Consider the following 17158-nt stretch of genomic DNA (forward strand, 5'->3'; position numbering starts at 1 on the left):
ATATAAACCCTGTTCATTTCCAGCTCTGGGCTGATCCCTCCGTGGAGAAATCCCCATCTGTCCGCCACTTGCCTCCAATCTCAGAGTGCGTTCGATTCTTCTTGGCCTGATCTTATTATACCACTAAGAGCTGCCACACTGTGGACTGTAAGTTCGCTGTTACGGTACAGTACAGAACAACTGTAAATAAACTATGTTTACTTGTACAGATACCTCAAAAAGGTAAGGTGAACTACTTCTGAAAGTTGTTCCAATCTACAAATGCAGTAATGCAAGGTCTGTTCATATCTGTGAAAGTTCATAACTCAAATGTCTGTAAGTCAGGGATTTGTTGTATACTACAATTAGTGCCACCCAACCCATAAGATCCAGCTATGCATCAGATACCTGGGTGGGTGACCAGAACACCTGGAGCCATCCCATCCCCAAAATGTTCCCGTTTTAGAAGTCACAGATAAGCCAAGGTTAGTGATGTCAGACATGTACCCTTGCTAAGTGGCCCTATCCCTATTGGATGAATATTAGCTAAATGGCTATACTTGTAATCTTATTGGTTGATTATATCTTACCTACTTTGTACCCATATTTGCTGTATAAATTACTCCTGACAAAGGGCCTTGGTGGCAACCCACTTTCAGGACCACTCCTGTCTCTCAGGAGCTATCTTTCAATAAATCTTTCATATCGTAAACCTCCATTGTCCTTTGGAATTCATTCTAGATCGGTGGATACAATTGGAACATCTGACATCTAGCAGTGTACTAGTTATAAATTTGGCTTATACAGTAAGCACTGAAAAAAAATGTGGGACCATAAAGGCCTTGCATGGTCAGGAAGGCCAGTTCCGCTGAGATCGAAGCCTGAGACCAGAGCTTTTGAGACTTCACAGTTACTAAACTCCGCCTTGGCACAATTAACTGCACCAGCCGACTGCGCAGGCGCATTTTCGGCCGGCGGAAGGCCCGCTGTCCAGAAAACTTGTGGGAATTGCTGAGCCTGGGCTGCAGCGCAGCTCCTCCCACCCAGGCCTTCGGCCGCGCCTCCGTGGTACGGGTGCTGGAAACCGGAAGCTCAACGGGGGGAAAGAGGGGGGCGCGGGCGAGGCCGCGGGGGCGGGGCCTCCGCGCTACCTCCGCTGCGGACAGAGGCGAGATGGCGGCCACTGAGGGGGTCGGGGAACCTGCGCAAGACAGCGATTCTGGTCGGCCGGAGCAGCCCCCGCCGCAGCCGCACCCACCACCGGTCCAGCAGCCGCTGGAGGAAGACATGGCAGCGGAGGCCGGGGAAGCCGTGGCATCCCCTACGGAGGAGGGGTTCCTGAACCTGGACTCGCCCACCTATGTCCTGTACAGGTAACGCCCGGGCCGGCGCGTGAGAATGGCGGGCGGGGCTCCCGGGCGGCAGGCGGCGGGTGGCCTCTGTCCGGTGCAGGCCTAAGTGCGGCCGAGCCTGGCGCCCTAGCCCTGCGGCTTCCCGCCCGCTGTAGCCGAGTACTGAGCGCCTGACGGCACTCTATCCGGTGGATCCTTGGTCGCCATCCACACCTTTAAGAACTTCCCGCTCTCTTTCGTGGTCCAGAACGCGGCCTATATAGGGAGCATACCAATACAGAAGCATTAGGGTGCAGTTTTGAGAGCGTGCCAAGAATATGCTTTTTAAAAATAGGGGGTACATGGGCCGGGGATTTAGCTCAGTGGTTCTGCCGCCTGCCTCGCAAGTTCAAGGACCCGAGTTCGATCCCCGGTACCAAAAACAAAACAAAAATAGGGGCCACATTTGTTCGCTTTAAAAACGAGCTGGAAGAGCTTTCCGTGGCTCTGCTGAAATAACATAACTAAGGTAAGATCCTAAGGACTGAAATATTTTCACTTAATTTAGCGGCTCAGTCAGCCAGGCACCGAGTTAGTCTGTAAGCATGAATAAGCATGAAGAAGTTTGTTGCCTAAAGTCAGTTATGCAACTCTGCACAGTCTTGTCTGCAATACTAGTGATGTGAAGGTCCTGCTGTAACTTTCTTGCCTCTTTCTCCTACCTTGCCAACACCCAGTCCCATTGCTGTCTGTCCTTTGCTTTTAGATAGTAATAGGATTCCCTAGCTTCTTGTGAGCCAGCAGAGACAATCCAAAACTACTTTGTTTTGTGGTTCTACCTAAACCTCATAGCTTATTTACTTGATTTTATGAATGAGTGAAAGTCACAATCCAGAGGGTTTGTTGTTGTTGGAGTTACTGTTTTACTCATTTGAATTCGTTTTGGTGGCCCATAACCCTCTTCATTGTGAAATATGTAGTTTCTTCAGATGACTGTGTCTGATTTCCCAGTGACTAAATGACAGTCACCTTTCCGTGCCACTCCTTGTCATTGATTCCTCGTATTTCTTCGCATATATGATGAACACAATTTTAAGATTATATGACACAGATATTTGCTGTCGATAACTGTCAGTATATAGAAGTAAAGAGTGGATGAAAGGAAAAGAATACATGGTGTGATAGAAAAATATGCCGACCAATAAAGATGTGTCATATTGCAAAAAAAAGATAAATATGATGAATGGTCAAATTAAAAAAAAATTTATTAGAATAAAAGACACAACGCCAGAATGCTCTCCCTCCATTCAAACACACTTATCTGCTGTTCTTGTTATTTTCTGAAGCAGTTCTGTGTCCGTTCAGTTGGATGGTACTCAGCACCTCAGAATGACCCTCAGGAAAGAGCACTTCCAGGATGGCTTCAGAAAGTGGCAAGAATGATGGGATGAATGTGTTTAAAGTGAGGGGAAGTTATTTGAGGGGGATTAATGGCAATATGTCTTATATAGTAGTACAATTTTTAAAAACTTAAACATTGTCTTAGTTACATTCTCATTACTTGAGCAAAATATCCGACACTCACAGTTTAATGTAGGAAATTTTTAATTTTGGCTCACAGTTTCTTAGAGGTTTCAGTCCATAGTAAGGTAGCTCCAAGGCATGGCAGCATGGCGGAGAAGAAAGAGCTCATGGCATGGCAGGCAGGAAGCAGGGAATGATATATACCTTTCCAGGTCATACTCACAGTGACCAACCTTTTCCCACCAGGCTTCACCTCCCAACATCACACCCATCATAGCAATTCAGTGGTGTAGATCAGCTATAGTGACAAATGTAGTGGATGAGTATCATACACCCATGATTAATTTACTACCCCAAAGCCCCACCTATGACTGCATAACAAACATTCACTGTGTATTTTGATCACTTCTTGTATAAATAAAAGAGTACCTAAAACTTGTTCACACTGGGCAATTCACATTGAACAAACATCTATTGTTGCCACTAAACTGTTATTTTAGCATTGATAATGAATAGTATTCATTGACTGTTTTAGATATTCTATGCTTGTTTTAAAAGAAGAAATTGAGGCCCTGAGAGGTTATGTAACTTTCTGAAGGTCACACATTTTGTAATATTGATTTATGCCTTTGTCAGGTTCCACAATCTGCTCCCACCTCTTGTGTGGTACTAAACAAGTATTCTACCACTGAGCTGCCTCTCAGCCCTTAGAGCAGTGTTGGCGAACCTATGGCATGCATGCCCACATGCCTCAGCAGGCTATTTGTTATCATTGAAAATTCTAAAAGGCTTGCCATTACTGCCTTAGAGCCTGCTGTATAAATGAGCATTTGGGCCAGCTTTCTAGTATGCAGCAAAATATGGTAGTACTGCTTAATTTCATTTTAAAATGTCAATTTCTAGTAAATTATTCAGATTTTTAAAAATGCTGACAGACTACAAAGAGTCTAATTAGACCAATGAGTAAGATTGATTTCTAAGTTAAAACTACTTTATATTTGCTGCAAAAACAGGTTTTGCCACTTACAGAACCTAAAATTCAAAAACTGTTGACTTGGGGGCTTTTCAAAACTTTTAAAAATTTTAGTTTATTACTATGTGTGTAGTACATAATGTTTGTATTTTTTCTGTTTTTTAATTTTTTTTTGGTACTGAGGATCGAACTTGGGTCCTTGCGCTTGCGTGGAACCACTGAGCTAAATCCCCGGCCCTATTTGCATTTTTTGTGTGGAGTTGGTGCACCTACAGAACACATCACAGTTTCTTATTTCTCTCCTCACCCTCCTCCTCCCTCCATCCTTTGATCCCCTTCCCCTTTGAGAAGGATCCGTCTCCCTACTTCCCGTTGTCTCTGAGCCTCTTTTAAAATCCAAAGATTGTTTTATTTTAGTTTTACATTAAAAGTTTAATAAGTAAACTGAAATGGGAAAACTTGGTCATGAAGAATTCAATTATGATAACCTTAAGATCTCTGTAAGTTACTAATGTTTATATAAGTATGATACTGCCATTTTAAAAAACATGGGTTCTTTTTTCTTTTAATGTGTTTGAACATAATTACTGAAAGAAAAATGTATGTTTTTCAGGGACAGAGCAGAGTGGGCTGATATAGATCCAGTGCCACAGAATGATGGTCCTAATCCAGTAGTGCAGATCATCTATAGTGAAAAATGTAAGTTTATTTTTATTAGGAAAAGATCTGTAAGTCAAACTTAGCAAAGTTGAAATTCACAACTGTGTAGCAAGATAGATTTTCATCTAATAAGGGTCTCCATTACTTATGAGGAGTTCATTTTATGGTTTTTTTTAGCTTTTTGCATGTGTGTGAATAAGAAGGCTCACAGTCAGGGGAGAATAGAGAAATCAAAGTTTACGTAAGAAATGCTATCAACTGTTAAAACTTCCAAAGCTGATCTCATTTCCATGCTAGTGATGCCCAGATAGCCTTTGTTTGCAAAGTTCCTAGCTCAGTGCAGTCCTTTTCTTCTCTTTTCTTTTTCAGTACTGGGGATTGAACCTAAGGCCTTCACGCCAACCTACATTGCAGCCCTTTAAAAAATTTCTTTGTTTTTAAATTTTGAGACAGGGTCTCTGTTTTGTCCATGCTGGGCTAAACTTGATGTGCTCCTGTCTCAGTCTCCCAGAGTGCTGGACACAGGCATGTGCCACTATACTGCCTGGTGGTTAAGTTATTCATCAGCTCAGATTCTCACAGTCTGCAGAGGGGCAGCCTAAGAACAGGAAGCTCCACTGAATTTGCAGCTAAGATATCGGCTTGCCTTCAAGTATGGAAACCTTAGCAGAAGCCAGCCTCCTTCAGAGTGGGGAGGTCATGCTGGAGGAGGGAGGAGTGAATCAAGTGTCCTAACTCACTCCAGATGAAAGTCTCCCCTGGACCTGCTCTTCTCTATGGGTACCCTATTAGGCAGTGCTCCTTGAGAGGAGATTTAGCATTCTGTGCTTTTCTGTGCTTAAACAATTCAGCTAATCTGCATGGCTTCTACAAGGCTTCGTTAAAAACTTCCATTTCAGCCAGATGTGGTGGTGCACGTGAGCAGTCCCAGCACTCAGGAGGCTGAGGCAGGAGGATTGCTGCAAGTTCAAGGCCAGCCTAGGTTACATAGAGAGGCCCTGTCTCAAAACAAAGCAAGGGCTAGGGATTTAGCTCAGTGGTTCCACCGCCTGCCTGGCAAGCGCAAGGTTCTGAGTTCGATCCCCAGTTCCAAAAAAACAAAAAAGTGAAGCAAAAAAACCCTCACAGCTTGAGATGGCACATACCTATAATACTGGCGCTTTGGGAGTCTGAGGCCATCCTGGGCTGCTGGCTTGTTCAAGGCCAATCTGGAGACTGTCTCTCTCTTTTCTCTCTCTCTCTCCAACAAAAGAATTTCTATCTCAAGTGGAAAGATGATCCCTGGGTTAGGTTTATAAGACTACTGACCTTCCTTGGCTTTGCCCCACATTGTGGAGCAAACTTGGACGAGTCACTGAAGTTTATGAACCTCATATCCCTAGTGTGTTTAAATGAGGAAAATCTCAAAGACTCCAAGGATCAAGATTTATTTTTATAATTAAAATTTTACTTTGTCTAAAGAGTGGAGATATGCCAAGCAGTGTATGTTACATATAACATTTAATAACTGTGATTGTGCTTTTCATTTGCTATTTAATCTGCATGTAACATACAACAAATTAATTAGTATTTTGTTCATAATAACTTTGGCTGCTGAAGCAGCAGCATTTTAAAATATATTTTGGGAGTAAAGTATTAGGCTCAGTTCGAATGTATTTACTGATATTAAAATGAGTGGATTATTTTCTTTCATAAAATATTCTTTCACGATGAATGTGAAAATGCTTTGTAAATTGAAGGTCATGCAAATCTTAGTTCTAGAAAGGGTGAATGAATAATGGAATGCTAGTTCTGTAATTGGGTGTCTATTTTTATTTCATTTAGGGCTCTTGTGTAAGATCATTCCTTTTTTTACAAAAAAGCTTTTTCTCTCTGTTTGCTGATTATTAAAATAAAAAAGACAAAAAAGTTTGCAAAGGAAGAATAAGCCAGTAATGTCTCAAAATGAAAAGTAAAAAGGGCCAGGGTGTAGCTCAGTGGTAGAGTGCCTCTGGGTTCAACCCCAGTACTGCAAAAAAAAAAAAAATTGTGTGTGGGTTTTCCTTATGAAATATGAAAATACAGTACTCAATTTATTAACATGTAGAACTAGTATAGAAATAAAAAAGGTTAATAAGGACCTAAAGTAAATTATTAGTGTATATGAGAACTTAATTATGTGATGTAAAAGTACATTTTGTATCTTCATGAAAAAGATTAATCCAGTAATAGTTTGGTATAATTGGCTATGTGGTACTGGAGATTAAACCTAGGGCTTTCACACTAAGCTATATCCCCAGCCCTTTTGAAAATTTTTATTTTAAGACAGGATCTCACTAAACCCCGAAGTTTCCCAGCCTGGGCCCAAATCCTCAGTCGTGCCTCGGCTTCTCAGAATGCTGGGATTACAGGCATGTATCACCCCGCCTGGCCCTATCTCATATCTTGAGCATGGAAACAAATTACAGATGAATTAAATTTCTAAAGCTAAATATTTACTATATGCGAATACAAGAGTTATCTTTCATTCTTGGAGTGAAGGAGATACTAGACAGAAAACAATTTATTAAGGAAAATGTCAGAATTTATAGTTACATAAATATGCAGAACTTCCATACTTTGAGTGACATCATCAGGTGTGGTAAAAAAAAATAGTAAATTTTTTTTTTTTTTGGTACTGGGGATAGAACTTGGGTCCTTGCGCTTGTGCAGCAGGCAGCAAAACCACTGAGCTAAATCCTCGGCCAGTAAATGTTTAATTAACAAAATTTATTATAGTAAAAGACACATTGCCATTAATTCCCTTTGCTTCATGCATACTTACCCATCATTCTTGCCACTTTCTGAAGCAGTTCTGGAAGTCCCCTTTTTGTATCTGTAGTTGGACTGTTGTGTCTGCCTCCTTGTCCTAAATTGATTCAAAACATTTACCTTTTATGATCATTTTGACTTTGGGGAAGAGCCAGAAGTCACACGGTGCCAAATCTGGAGACTAGATAGATGAGGACACCATATTGTTTTTACAAGCCTGGCTTTCCATTGGATGGCGCTTATCAGAAGCATTCAGTGTATTTTTTAAATTTGTTTTTGTTTTTGTTTTTTTGAGACAGGGTCTTGCTGTGTAGCTCAGACTGGCCTTGAATTCACTATGTAGTCCAGGCTGGCCTTGAACTGGGTTTATAGGGATCAGCCACCATGCCCAGCTATTCACTGTATTTTTTATCATACTGTGTAAAGACATTCATGGAAGAAGACTTCTAGAACTGCTTCAGAGAGTGCCAGGAATGATGAGATAAGTGTGTTTGAAGTGGAGGGAAGTATTTTGAGTGGGATTAATGCTAATGTGTCTTTTACTCTAATAAGTGTAAAAGTAAAGTTAAATGCTATTCTTTATCACACCTTGTATATGATCAAAATATATACCCTCCCTTACCCGGTACTGGGAGTTGAAGCCAGGGCTTTTGCACTGAACTGCACCCCCATTCTATTACATATATTTTTTTATTTTGAGAGTTCTTGCTAAGTCAGTAAGTTTCCCAGGGTGGCCCCAAACTTGTGATCCTTGTGCCTCAGCCTCCCAGAGTACTGGGGTTACAGGTGTGCCCCATCATGCCTAGCTAATATAAAGGGAATTCTGCAGAAACCGGGATTGGTGGTGCATGCCTATAACCCCATCACTTGGGAGGCTGAGGTAGGAGGATTGCTACAAGTTTAAGGCCAGCCTCGGCTAGGTAGTGAGTTCAAGGCCAGTGTGGACTGGATAGTGAGAGCTTTTCTCAAAAAAAAAAAAAGAGAATTCTACAGAAAAAAGCTAATGTATGAAGTTCTGTTTAGTATGTGGTTAGTTGGCTATTTCTGGCTGATAACGCTTAAGTTTTGTTTTACTGTTTACATTGAATTGGGTTTACTTAGAACTGAAGGTACTGGAGCTCTGCCAGCCTGATCACTTCCCAGTTAATCATTTTAACAGTGTGCTTGTATATATGTTTATGTTAAATACATGGAGGGCCAGGGATTTAGCTCAGTGGTTCCACCACCTGCCTTGCAAGCTCAAAGTCCCGAGTTTGATCCCTGGTACCAAAAAAAAAAAATACATGGAGAGATTTGTGTATGTATAATGTACATAATAAGCATTTTTATTTATTTAATTTTTGGTACTGGGGATCGAACTTGGGACCTTGTGCTTGCGAGGCATGCGACATAATAAGCATTTTATGTAGTGTTAACATGTTATAAGAATTTGGTTACAAATTTATAATTTGGAAACTTGGTGATTAGTAACTAATAGTCTGTAGTTGTTTAACATTTATAGTGTTTCTAAATTTTGCCCTAGAATAAGTTATAGGCAACTTTTTGAAGGTAGTGTTTAAAAGGTGACTTTCATATGTCTCAGAATTTATATTGCAGTACTGGATATTGAAACCAGGCCCTTCACATTGAGCTACGTTCCCACCCCTTTTCTTTTTCTTTCTTTCTTTTTTTTTTTTTTGGTATCGGGGATCAAACTCAGGACCTTGTGCTTTTGAGGCAGGTGGCGGAACCACTAAGCTAAATCCCTGGCCCTTCTTTTCTTTATTTTTTTGAGACAGGGTCTTGCTGAATTCCCCAGGCTGGGCTTGAACTTGTGATCCTACTGCCTCAGCCTCCCATACTACTGGGATTACAGCAGTGCACCACCATACCCTCAGAATTTTTTTTTTTTTTTTTTTGGTACTGGGGATCGAACTTGGGTCCTTGCGCTTGTGCAGCAGGTGGAGAAACCACTGAGCTAAAGCCCCACCTCAACCCTCAGAATTTGTAAAGAGCTGTAATTGTTAATGATCTTGTCTGACACTTTGACTTTGGGTGCTGGAGTCTCATCCAGTGGAAAGACTGGATTATAAAAACTATAGTGTGTCCCCATCCACCTTATTCCCAGATCTGGCTCTTCTCCATAGTCAAAATGACCATGAAAGGTAATCATTTTAATTTGATTCAGGACACTGAAACAGCCACAACAGCATGACTAAAGACACTTCGTGAAAAACGACTTCCAAAACTGCTTCAGAAAGTGGCAAGCATGCAGGGATAAGTGTTTGAAGTGAGGGCATTAATGGCAGTGTGTATTGCTGTAATTAATTTTTTAAAAATACTTAAACATTCACTGTATTGTTTTGTTTTGCTTTGTTCTGTTTTTTGGTACTGGGGATGGAACTCATGACCTTGTGCTTGCAAGGCAGGCATGGTGCTGCTGAGCTAAATCCCCAGCCCTCATTCACTGTATTTTTCAATCATATATCATGCTTTTGACACCAAGTGTCTTGACTTTTCCATACCAAGCAATTCTCCAGTTCTCTGTGGACACCAAGTAGGTGTCTTACAGTTTAATTCAGTTCTGACATTAGCTACCCAGAGGTGGCACCACCTGCCCCAGGTCAGGGGTGCAGTCCTACAAGGCCAGATGTCAGCTGCCAGTGATGAGTCCCTTGTAACTCACTTCTGTCCTAGTTGGCAGTAAATCAGAGCTTCCCATGATTCCCTCCTCAATTTCTTTTTTATGTAACCAAATGCTCCAATAAATACCTTTTGATGCTTAGCATGCATATGGGGTATATTTGTAAAAAAAACCTCCTGGAACTGGAATTCTTGAATTGGCATATACATAAATTTTAATTTTTAATGGATATTACCAAATAATTTTCCATACGAGTTTTTACTAATTTATACTATCTTTAAAAATATGTGTGTGAAAAAGGCAAGGGACAAACACTGAATACGGTACATTTCATTTGTACAAAAACTGAGGGATGCAGTGTCTGCCTAGCAAGTGCGAGTCCCTGAGTTCGATTCCCGGCACCAAAAAATAAAAATAAAAAATTTTTAAAAACCTGAGGGATGGAATTAGCCTATACTCATGTGCATGTGCATAGACCATATTTGAAAGTATGTACTAAAGTCAATTAACAGTGGTTGCTTTTGGAGAGAACATGGAATTTGGTAGGATGAAAATTTACCCCGAACCTTTTTGTACTGTTGAGTTTTCTACAATTGTGCTTATTTTTTTTTCTTTTCTTCTTTTTTGAGACAAGTCTGGCTGTACATTCCAAGCTGGTCTTGAACTCACTATGCAGGCCAAGCTGGCCTTGAACTTGGTGATCCTACTACCTCAGCCTCCTTAGTGCTGGGATTATAGGCATTGCCACCATGTTCAACTCATTGCACAGATTTTTTCATTTGAAAATCTGATCAAAATAAAAAGTGAGGGCTGGGGATTTAGCTCAGTGGTTCCGCCGCCTGCCTTGCAAGTGAAAGGACCCAAGTTCGATCCTTGGTACCAAAAAAAAATTAAAAAAAAAAAAAGTGAGAAAATAGCAATGTGGACATATTTAAATATATTCACTCTTAGATTTATGTAAGGTCTTTGGGAGATTTGCAGTCTGGCATTAACCCATCTACACACACACATAAGCAATAAGCATGGTCAGACCTATGTACCCTGTGATTTGTGGCTGTGACTGAGTACTGTCAGGGTGGCAGTCACAATCATTTGACTCTGTTTTGCTTATTGGTACAAATGATGCACTTGCAAATAAAATACATTTCCACATAGGTGTATCACCACTTTAGATAACAGTGCTAGTTGTAAATAAAAAAGGTGGTCCTGATGCATTGTGTGCTCTGTCTCCAGTCAGAGATGTTTATGATTATTTCCGAGCTGTTCTGCAGCGTGATGAGAGAAGTGAGCGAGCCTTGAAGCTCACTCGGGATGCCATTGAGTTAAATGCAGCCAATTACACAGTGTGGTAAGTAATGTACATCACTGATACTTCCTGCTTCCTTCTTTTATGTTTTAGTTGGAATGACTTTCCTTTAATCGAATGTAATTTTTACCAAAATAATAATTTACTCAAGAGTTTAAAAGTCAGAAGCTTAATGAAAATAATCTCTGCTCTATTCCTTCCCACCACCAGAGTCCCATTACCCTGCAGTCATCAACTCTTAGCTGTGTTTTTTCTGGAATTAACCTCTGTGTATTCTAGATGTATACTAGGTAATATGCCTTATTTAATTTCTTTTTCATTTTAGACTTTAGTTCCTTCTCTGAGTACAAAATTCATTCTCTACTTCCCTCCTTCCATTTACATGAGTAATCACTGTGGTTCATGCTGTTGCACGTTTATAGTATAATTACATTCCCTTTAGCAGATTGTATTTTTTGTTTGATTTAGTTTTCTTTGTACCAATAAGAAATTCATCTCCCAAACCTATAGATGTGAATGTTTCATTGCTATTGAACATGACAGGTACTATTTAATTTCTATTATTTTCTTTAGTAGATACTGTGTATTTGTTCTTCAGCTCTTCCCGTGTGTTATTGTGTCTTCTACATCTCACATCTTTCTATGTCTTGATTTACTTTTATCATTTTACAGAGCACATCCTTCAGTAGAAGAAAACTTATAAAAGGATACGGGGCAATATTTGAGATTTATGCATTTAAAAGTCTTTAGGGCTGGGGATTTAGCTTAGTGGTTCCGGTGCCTGCCTTGCAAGCAAAAGGTCCCGAGTTTGATCCCTGGTACCAAAAACAAAAAAACAAACCAAAACTCTTTAGTCTCCTTTCAACCTTACTAATAGAATCCCACATTGTAAATCATTTTCTTTTAGAATTTTACAGCTATTTTCCATTTCTTTTTTTTTTTTTGGTACCGGGGATCAAACTCGGGTCCTTGAGCTTGCGCAGCAGGCGGCAAAACCACTGAGCTAAATCCCCTGCCCCTATCTTCCATTTTTTTTTGCCTCTGTTATTCAAGTGAAGATTCCCAGTCTTTATTTAAACTTTTTTTGGTTTTTCTTTTAAGTCCTAGAAATTTTTCTGTATGCTTGTGATTTATTTTTTTCTCCCTCTCCTCTGTTTTCTCTTTCTGGAATACCTTTTAGTTGTATGCTTTACCTCCTGGTTTGTATTTTCTTAATTTCTTCTTTTAAACTTTATGCAAAGTGAGATTTTACTTTTCTTTCTCTTTTTTAGTTAGTACATACATAATATTTACATTCCCTGTGTGGCATTGGTTCATAAACAATACATCTCAGTCCCCCTGTACTCCCCACCATCCTCACTTACTTAAACTCACAGTCTCCTTCCTATTTGAGAAAGATCTGTCATCTGTTGTGTGTTGTTTTTTTTTTTAATTTTTTATTTTTGGTGCGGGGGATCGAATTTGGGTCTTTCCACTTGCGGAGCAGGAGATGAAACCACTGAGCTAAATCCCTGGCCCTTGTCATCTCTTGTTTTGTTCTTTATTTATAATTTAGTTTCTCATATAAAAGAAATCATGAATTATTTAAACTTATGTGTCTGATTTATTTCACTTAATATTATGGTCTCAGGATGCATCCATTTTCCTACAAATGACTCAAGTTCATCATTATGTCAGAGTTACTATTCTGTTGGATGTAAATACCACATTTTTTCTGTTGATGGACACTGTGCTGCTTCCAAGATTTAGCTGTCATGAACTGTGCTGCCATAAACCTGGGTATGCAAAGATCACTATAATGTGATCTTTAACTCTTTTTTTTTTTTTTTTTCTTTAACTCTTTTGGAAGATACCTTGAAGGGTAATAGCTGGGTCTAATGGAATTTCTAATTTTAGTTTTGTGAGGAATCTCCACACTGATTTCCATAGTGGTTGTACTAATTTATATTCCCACCAACAATGTAGAAAGCGTTTGTTTTTCCCCATAGTTTCACCAGCGTTTGTTAATTGATTTCTTGATGATAGCTGTCTTGGTTACTTTTCTTGTTGTGGAGACAAAATACCTGACACCCCAAAGTTAAAGGGGGAAAGGTTTATTTGGCTTATAGTTCATAGTTTCATTTCATAATCTGCTGGCTGCAAGGGAGGGTGGCATGGCAGAGGGGCATTGCAGAGGAGAAATAGAAGACAACAAAAAACAAAAGCAACCCCCAACAAGCCTCTTTCTGTACCTCATATTTTAGCCAGGCTACCCGCCCTTAGGTAGCGCCCTTAATCCTAGCATTGCACCATGAATCAATCCCAGTATCACACAATCTAGATCCAGCCACTTCTGAAAAAGCCCCACCTATGGTTGCACAAGGCTTTGGGGGGACATCTAAACACAAGCTATAACAATGGCCATTCTTTCTGGAGTAAGATGGAATCTCAGTGTTGTTTTTTGGGGTTTTTTTGGGGTTTTTTTGTTTTTGGTACCGGGGATGGAACTTGGGTCCTTGCGCTTGCGCAGCAGGCAGGAAACTGCTGAGCTAAATCCCCGGCCCATCAGTGTTGTTTTAATTTGCATTTCTGTAGTGGCCAGTGAGGTTGAGCATTTCTTCATGCGTTTTGTGGCTATTTCTACTTTGAAGCATCTGTTCATTTCAATTCTCCATTTTTTGATTGTACATTTTATTTTGGGGGGGAGATCTAACTCTTTTGAGTTCTTTATACAGTCTAGATATTAGACCTCTGAGGAATAACTGGCAAAAATTTTTCTTTTTGTAGGTTTTCTTTTCATTATATTGGTTGTATCTTTGGCTATGCAGAAGCTTTTTAATTTGATATGATCCCATTTGTTGATTCTTGCTACTATTTCCTATGCAACAGTGTTCTGTACAGAGAGTCCTTGCCTACTCTTACAACTTCAAGAGTTTTGTCCATTTTATGTATTAACATTTAGTTTTTTGATCTGTTTTTTAGTTTAGTACATGGTGAGACATACAAGTCTAGATTCAACCTTCTGCATGTGGATAGCCAGCTTTCCCAACACCATTTATTAAAGAGGCTGTCTTTCCTCTGATGTGTGTTTTTGGCCTCTCTGTCAGAGATCAAACAGTTGAATGTGCTTGGATTGTTTCTGGATCCTCCATTCTGTTCCATTGAGCCTCATGTCTGTTTTTGTGCCAGTACCATGCTGATTTACTCACTGTAGCTATGTAATATGATTTCAGGTCTGGGATTGTGATACCTCTCACTTTGCTCTTGTTACCCAGGATAGCTTTTGCTATTCTGGGTCTCTTCTAGTTCCATATGAATTTTAATATTGTTATCTCCAGCTCTGTGAAGAATGTTGTTGGTATTTTGATTGGGATTGTATTAAATCTGTATATCAATTTTGGAAGTATGGCCATTTTGACTATATTGGTTCTGCTTATCAAGGAACAGAGAATATTTTTCCATTTTCTGATGTCCTCTTCAATTTCCTTTTTCAGAGTACTGTAGTTTTATGTAGAGGTATTTCACTTCCTTAGGTTAACTCTCTTAAGTATTTAATTTTTCTTTTCTTTTTTTTTTTGTACTGGGGATCGAACTCAGGTCCTTGGGCTTGTGAAGCAGGCGGCGGAATCACTGAGCTAAATCCCCAGCCCAAATTTTTCTTAGTACTAATGTGAATGGTATCATTTTCCTAATTTCTTTCACAGTGGGTTCATTATTAGTCTATAGCAGTGTTGGCAAACCTTTTAGAGCATTCAGTGATACAAACAGACTGCTGTAGCATGAATGCCATATGTTCACCACTAGGCTATAGGAATACTATTGATTTTTGTGTGTTGATTCTGTATCCTGCTACATTACTAAATTTGGTTATTAGTTCTAAGAGTTTTGGTGGATTTTTTGGGGTCTTTTATGTAGAGGATCATGTAATCTGCAAATAATAATTCTTTTTTTATATATATATATACACACATATATATATATACACACACACACACATATATATACATATATATATACATATATATGTATATATATATATACACACACATATATATATATATCTTAATTTTTCTTCCCTAATTGCTCTTGCAAATGTTTTGTGTATTATGCTGAACAGGAGTAGTGATAGTAGACATCTTTATCTTATTCCTGATTTTAGATAGAAAGCTTTCACTTTTTCCTATTTAATAAGAGATTAACAAGATATATATGTATATCATATATAGATAAGTTCCCTCAATACCTATTTTCTTGAGTGTTTTTATAATGCAAGGATATTGGATTTAGTCAAAGGCTTTTTCTGTGTCTGTTGAGATGATCATGGAATTTTTGTCCTTGCTTCTGTTCATGTGACGAATTACATTTATTGATTTATGGACTTGGAATTGTCCTTGCATCCCTGGGATGTAACTCACTTGGTTATGCTGTATGATCTTTTTGATGATTTGTTGCATTTTGTTTGTCAGTATTATGATGAGGATTTTTGCAGTATATGCATTAAAAAAGATTGTTCTGTAGTTCTCTTTTTCAGTTGGATCCTTGTCTATATTTGGAATCGGGGTAATGCTAGCTTCCAGGAATGACTTTGGGAGTATTCTTTGCCTTTCATTTTCACTAAAGAGCTTGAGGAGTTGTGGTGTTAAATCTTTCCTGAGGTTTTTATAGTATTCAGCAGTGAATCAATCTGGACCTGGGCTTTTCTTGGTATGTTTTTTATTACTGCTTCAGTTTCAGTGCCTGTTAATAGATTATTTGGGGTTTTTAAATGTTTTTGGTTCAGTTTTGACTATTCATATGTATTTAGAAATCTACCCATTTTTTTCTGAATTCTCCAATGTTTTGGTGTACAGGTTTGCAAAGTAGTTGTTAATAATCTTTCTGATTTTGACAGTGTCTTTGTGATTTCAGCTTTTTCATTTCTAATTCCATTTATCTTTTCTCTCTTTTTGGTTAGGTTGGCTAATGGTTTGTTTTGTTTAGTCTTTCGAAGAAAAAACTCCTCAATTTTTTGATTCTTTGTATTATTTTTTTGCTTCAATTTCATTGAGTTCTGCTCTGATGTTTACAATTTCCTTGTTTATACTAGCTTTGGGTTTGGATTGTTCTTTTTCTAGGACAGTGAGATGCATCATTAGGTTATTTGGGCTTTGCTCTAATTTTTTTTTTTTTTTCTGGTACTGGGGATCAAACTCAGGATCTTGTGCTTGCAAGGCAGGTGTGCTGCCCCTGAGCTAAATCCTCGGCCTAATTTTTTTTTTTTTTTTTTTTTTTTGGTATAGGTACCAGGGATTTAACTCAGGACCTTGTGCTTGCGAGGCAGGTGGCAGCACTACTGAGCTAAATCCCTGGCCCTGCTCTAATTTTTTGATGCCATTTATGCTGTCTTCTGATCTTTCACTAATTCCTGTTAAGGTTAGGTTAGTCTTCTTAGTGTCACCTAGGAACTGTTGGCTCCAGTTTTCATAATCTGTTGTTATTTTTAAGGTGCCTCTCAATTACTCACTGACAACAGTCTTGTGTTCTTGTTCTGACACTGTCCTCACACTGGTCATTTCTATTCCCCATACTTTCTATAGCATATTTAATCTTTTGAATTTGTATTTGGAGTCTTTTTATGTCTTCTTAATTCTTTTCTGTGCTAGTCATTCATGTTTTATATTACTTTGTTTAGCTTTGCTGGAGTTTTATTAGTGTCTTCTGTAGGCTCCCTGATCATTTTATTTGGCCCAGTGTGTATTTACTTATATCTTCTGTGAGCTTGCCAAATGTTTTAACAATCAGTTTTGTTTATCTCCCCTGATATCATTTCAGATAATTTAGGTGTGTGGCTTTTGGTTTCCTCACCTTCATTGCCCCATGGGTCAGCTTCAGGGGAGTTAGGTTTTGGAAGCATTTGGTTGGCTTGTCTTGCCATGTTTCAATGTTTTTGTTTCTTTGGTTTTGTGTTGAGCCTTGTAGACTTATAGCAGTGGAAAGCTTTATTTCTAGTATGA

The 17158-nt window shown here is 39.1% G+C and overlaps 1 protein-coding gene across 6 annotated transcripts in view; it reads left to right on the plus strand.

Annotated features, from left to right (window-relative positions):
- Nucleotides 1-884: 884 nt before the first annotated feature.
- Nucleotides 885-17158, plus strand: part of Fnta (farnesyltransferase, CAAX box, subunit alpha) — a 49811-nt gene continuing 33537 nt past the window's right edge. For 2 of the 6 annotated variants that reach the window (XM_021252537.2, XM_087180420.1), the window contains exons 1-3: nt 1082-1352; nt 4421-4506; nt 11114-11228. In XM_021252537.2, the coding sequence (XP_021108196.1) occupies nt 1153-1352; nt 4421-4506; nt 11114-11228 (401 nt within the window). In that variant the 5' untranslated portion in view covers nt 1082-1152. Of the gene's footprint in view, nt 1353-4420; nt 4507-11113; nt 11229-17158 lie in introns of all 6 variants that reach the window. The other 4 variants (XM_087180421.1, XM_004875379.4, XM_021252538.2 and 1 more) reach the window with 4 other exon arrangements.

This window comes from Heterocephalus glaber, unplaced genomic scaffold, assembly GCF_053883595.1.
Source record: "Heterocephalus glaber isolate CG9 unplaced genomic scaffold, H.glaber_assembly_v1.0 deba00001461, whole genome shotgun sequence".
NCBI lineage: Eukaryota > Metazoa > Chordata > Mammalia > Rodentia > Bathyergidae > Heterocephalus > Heterocephalus glaber.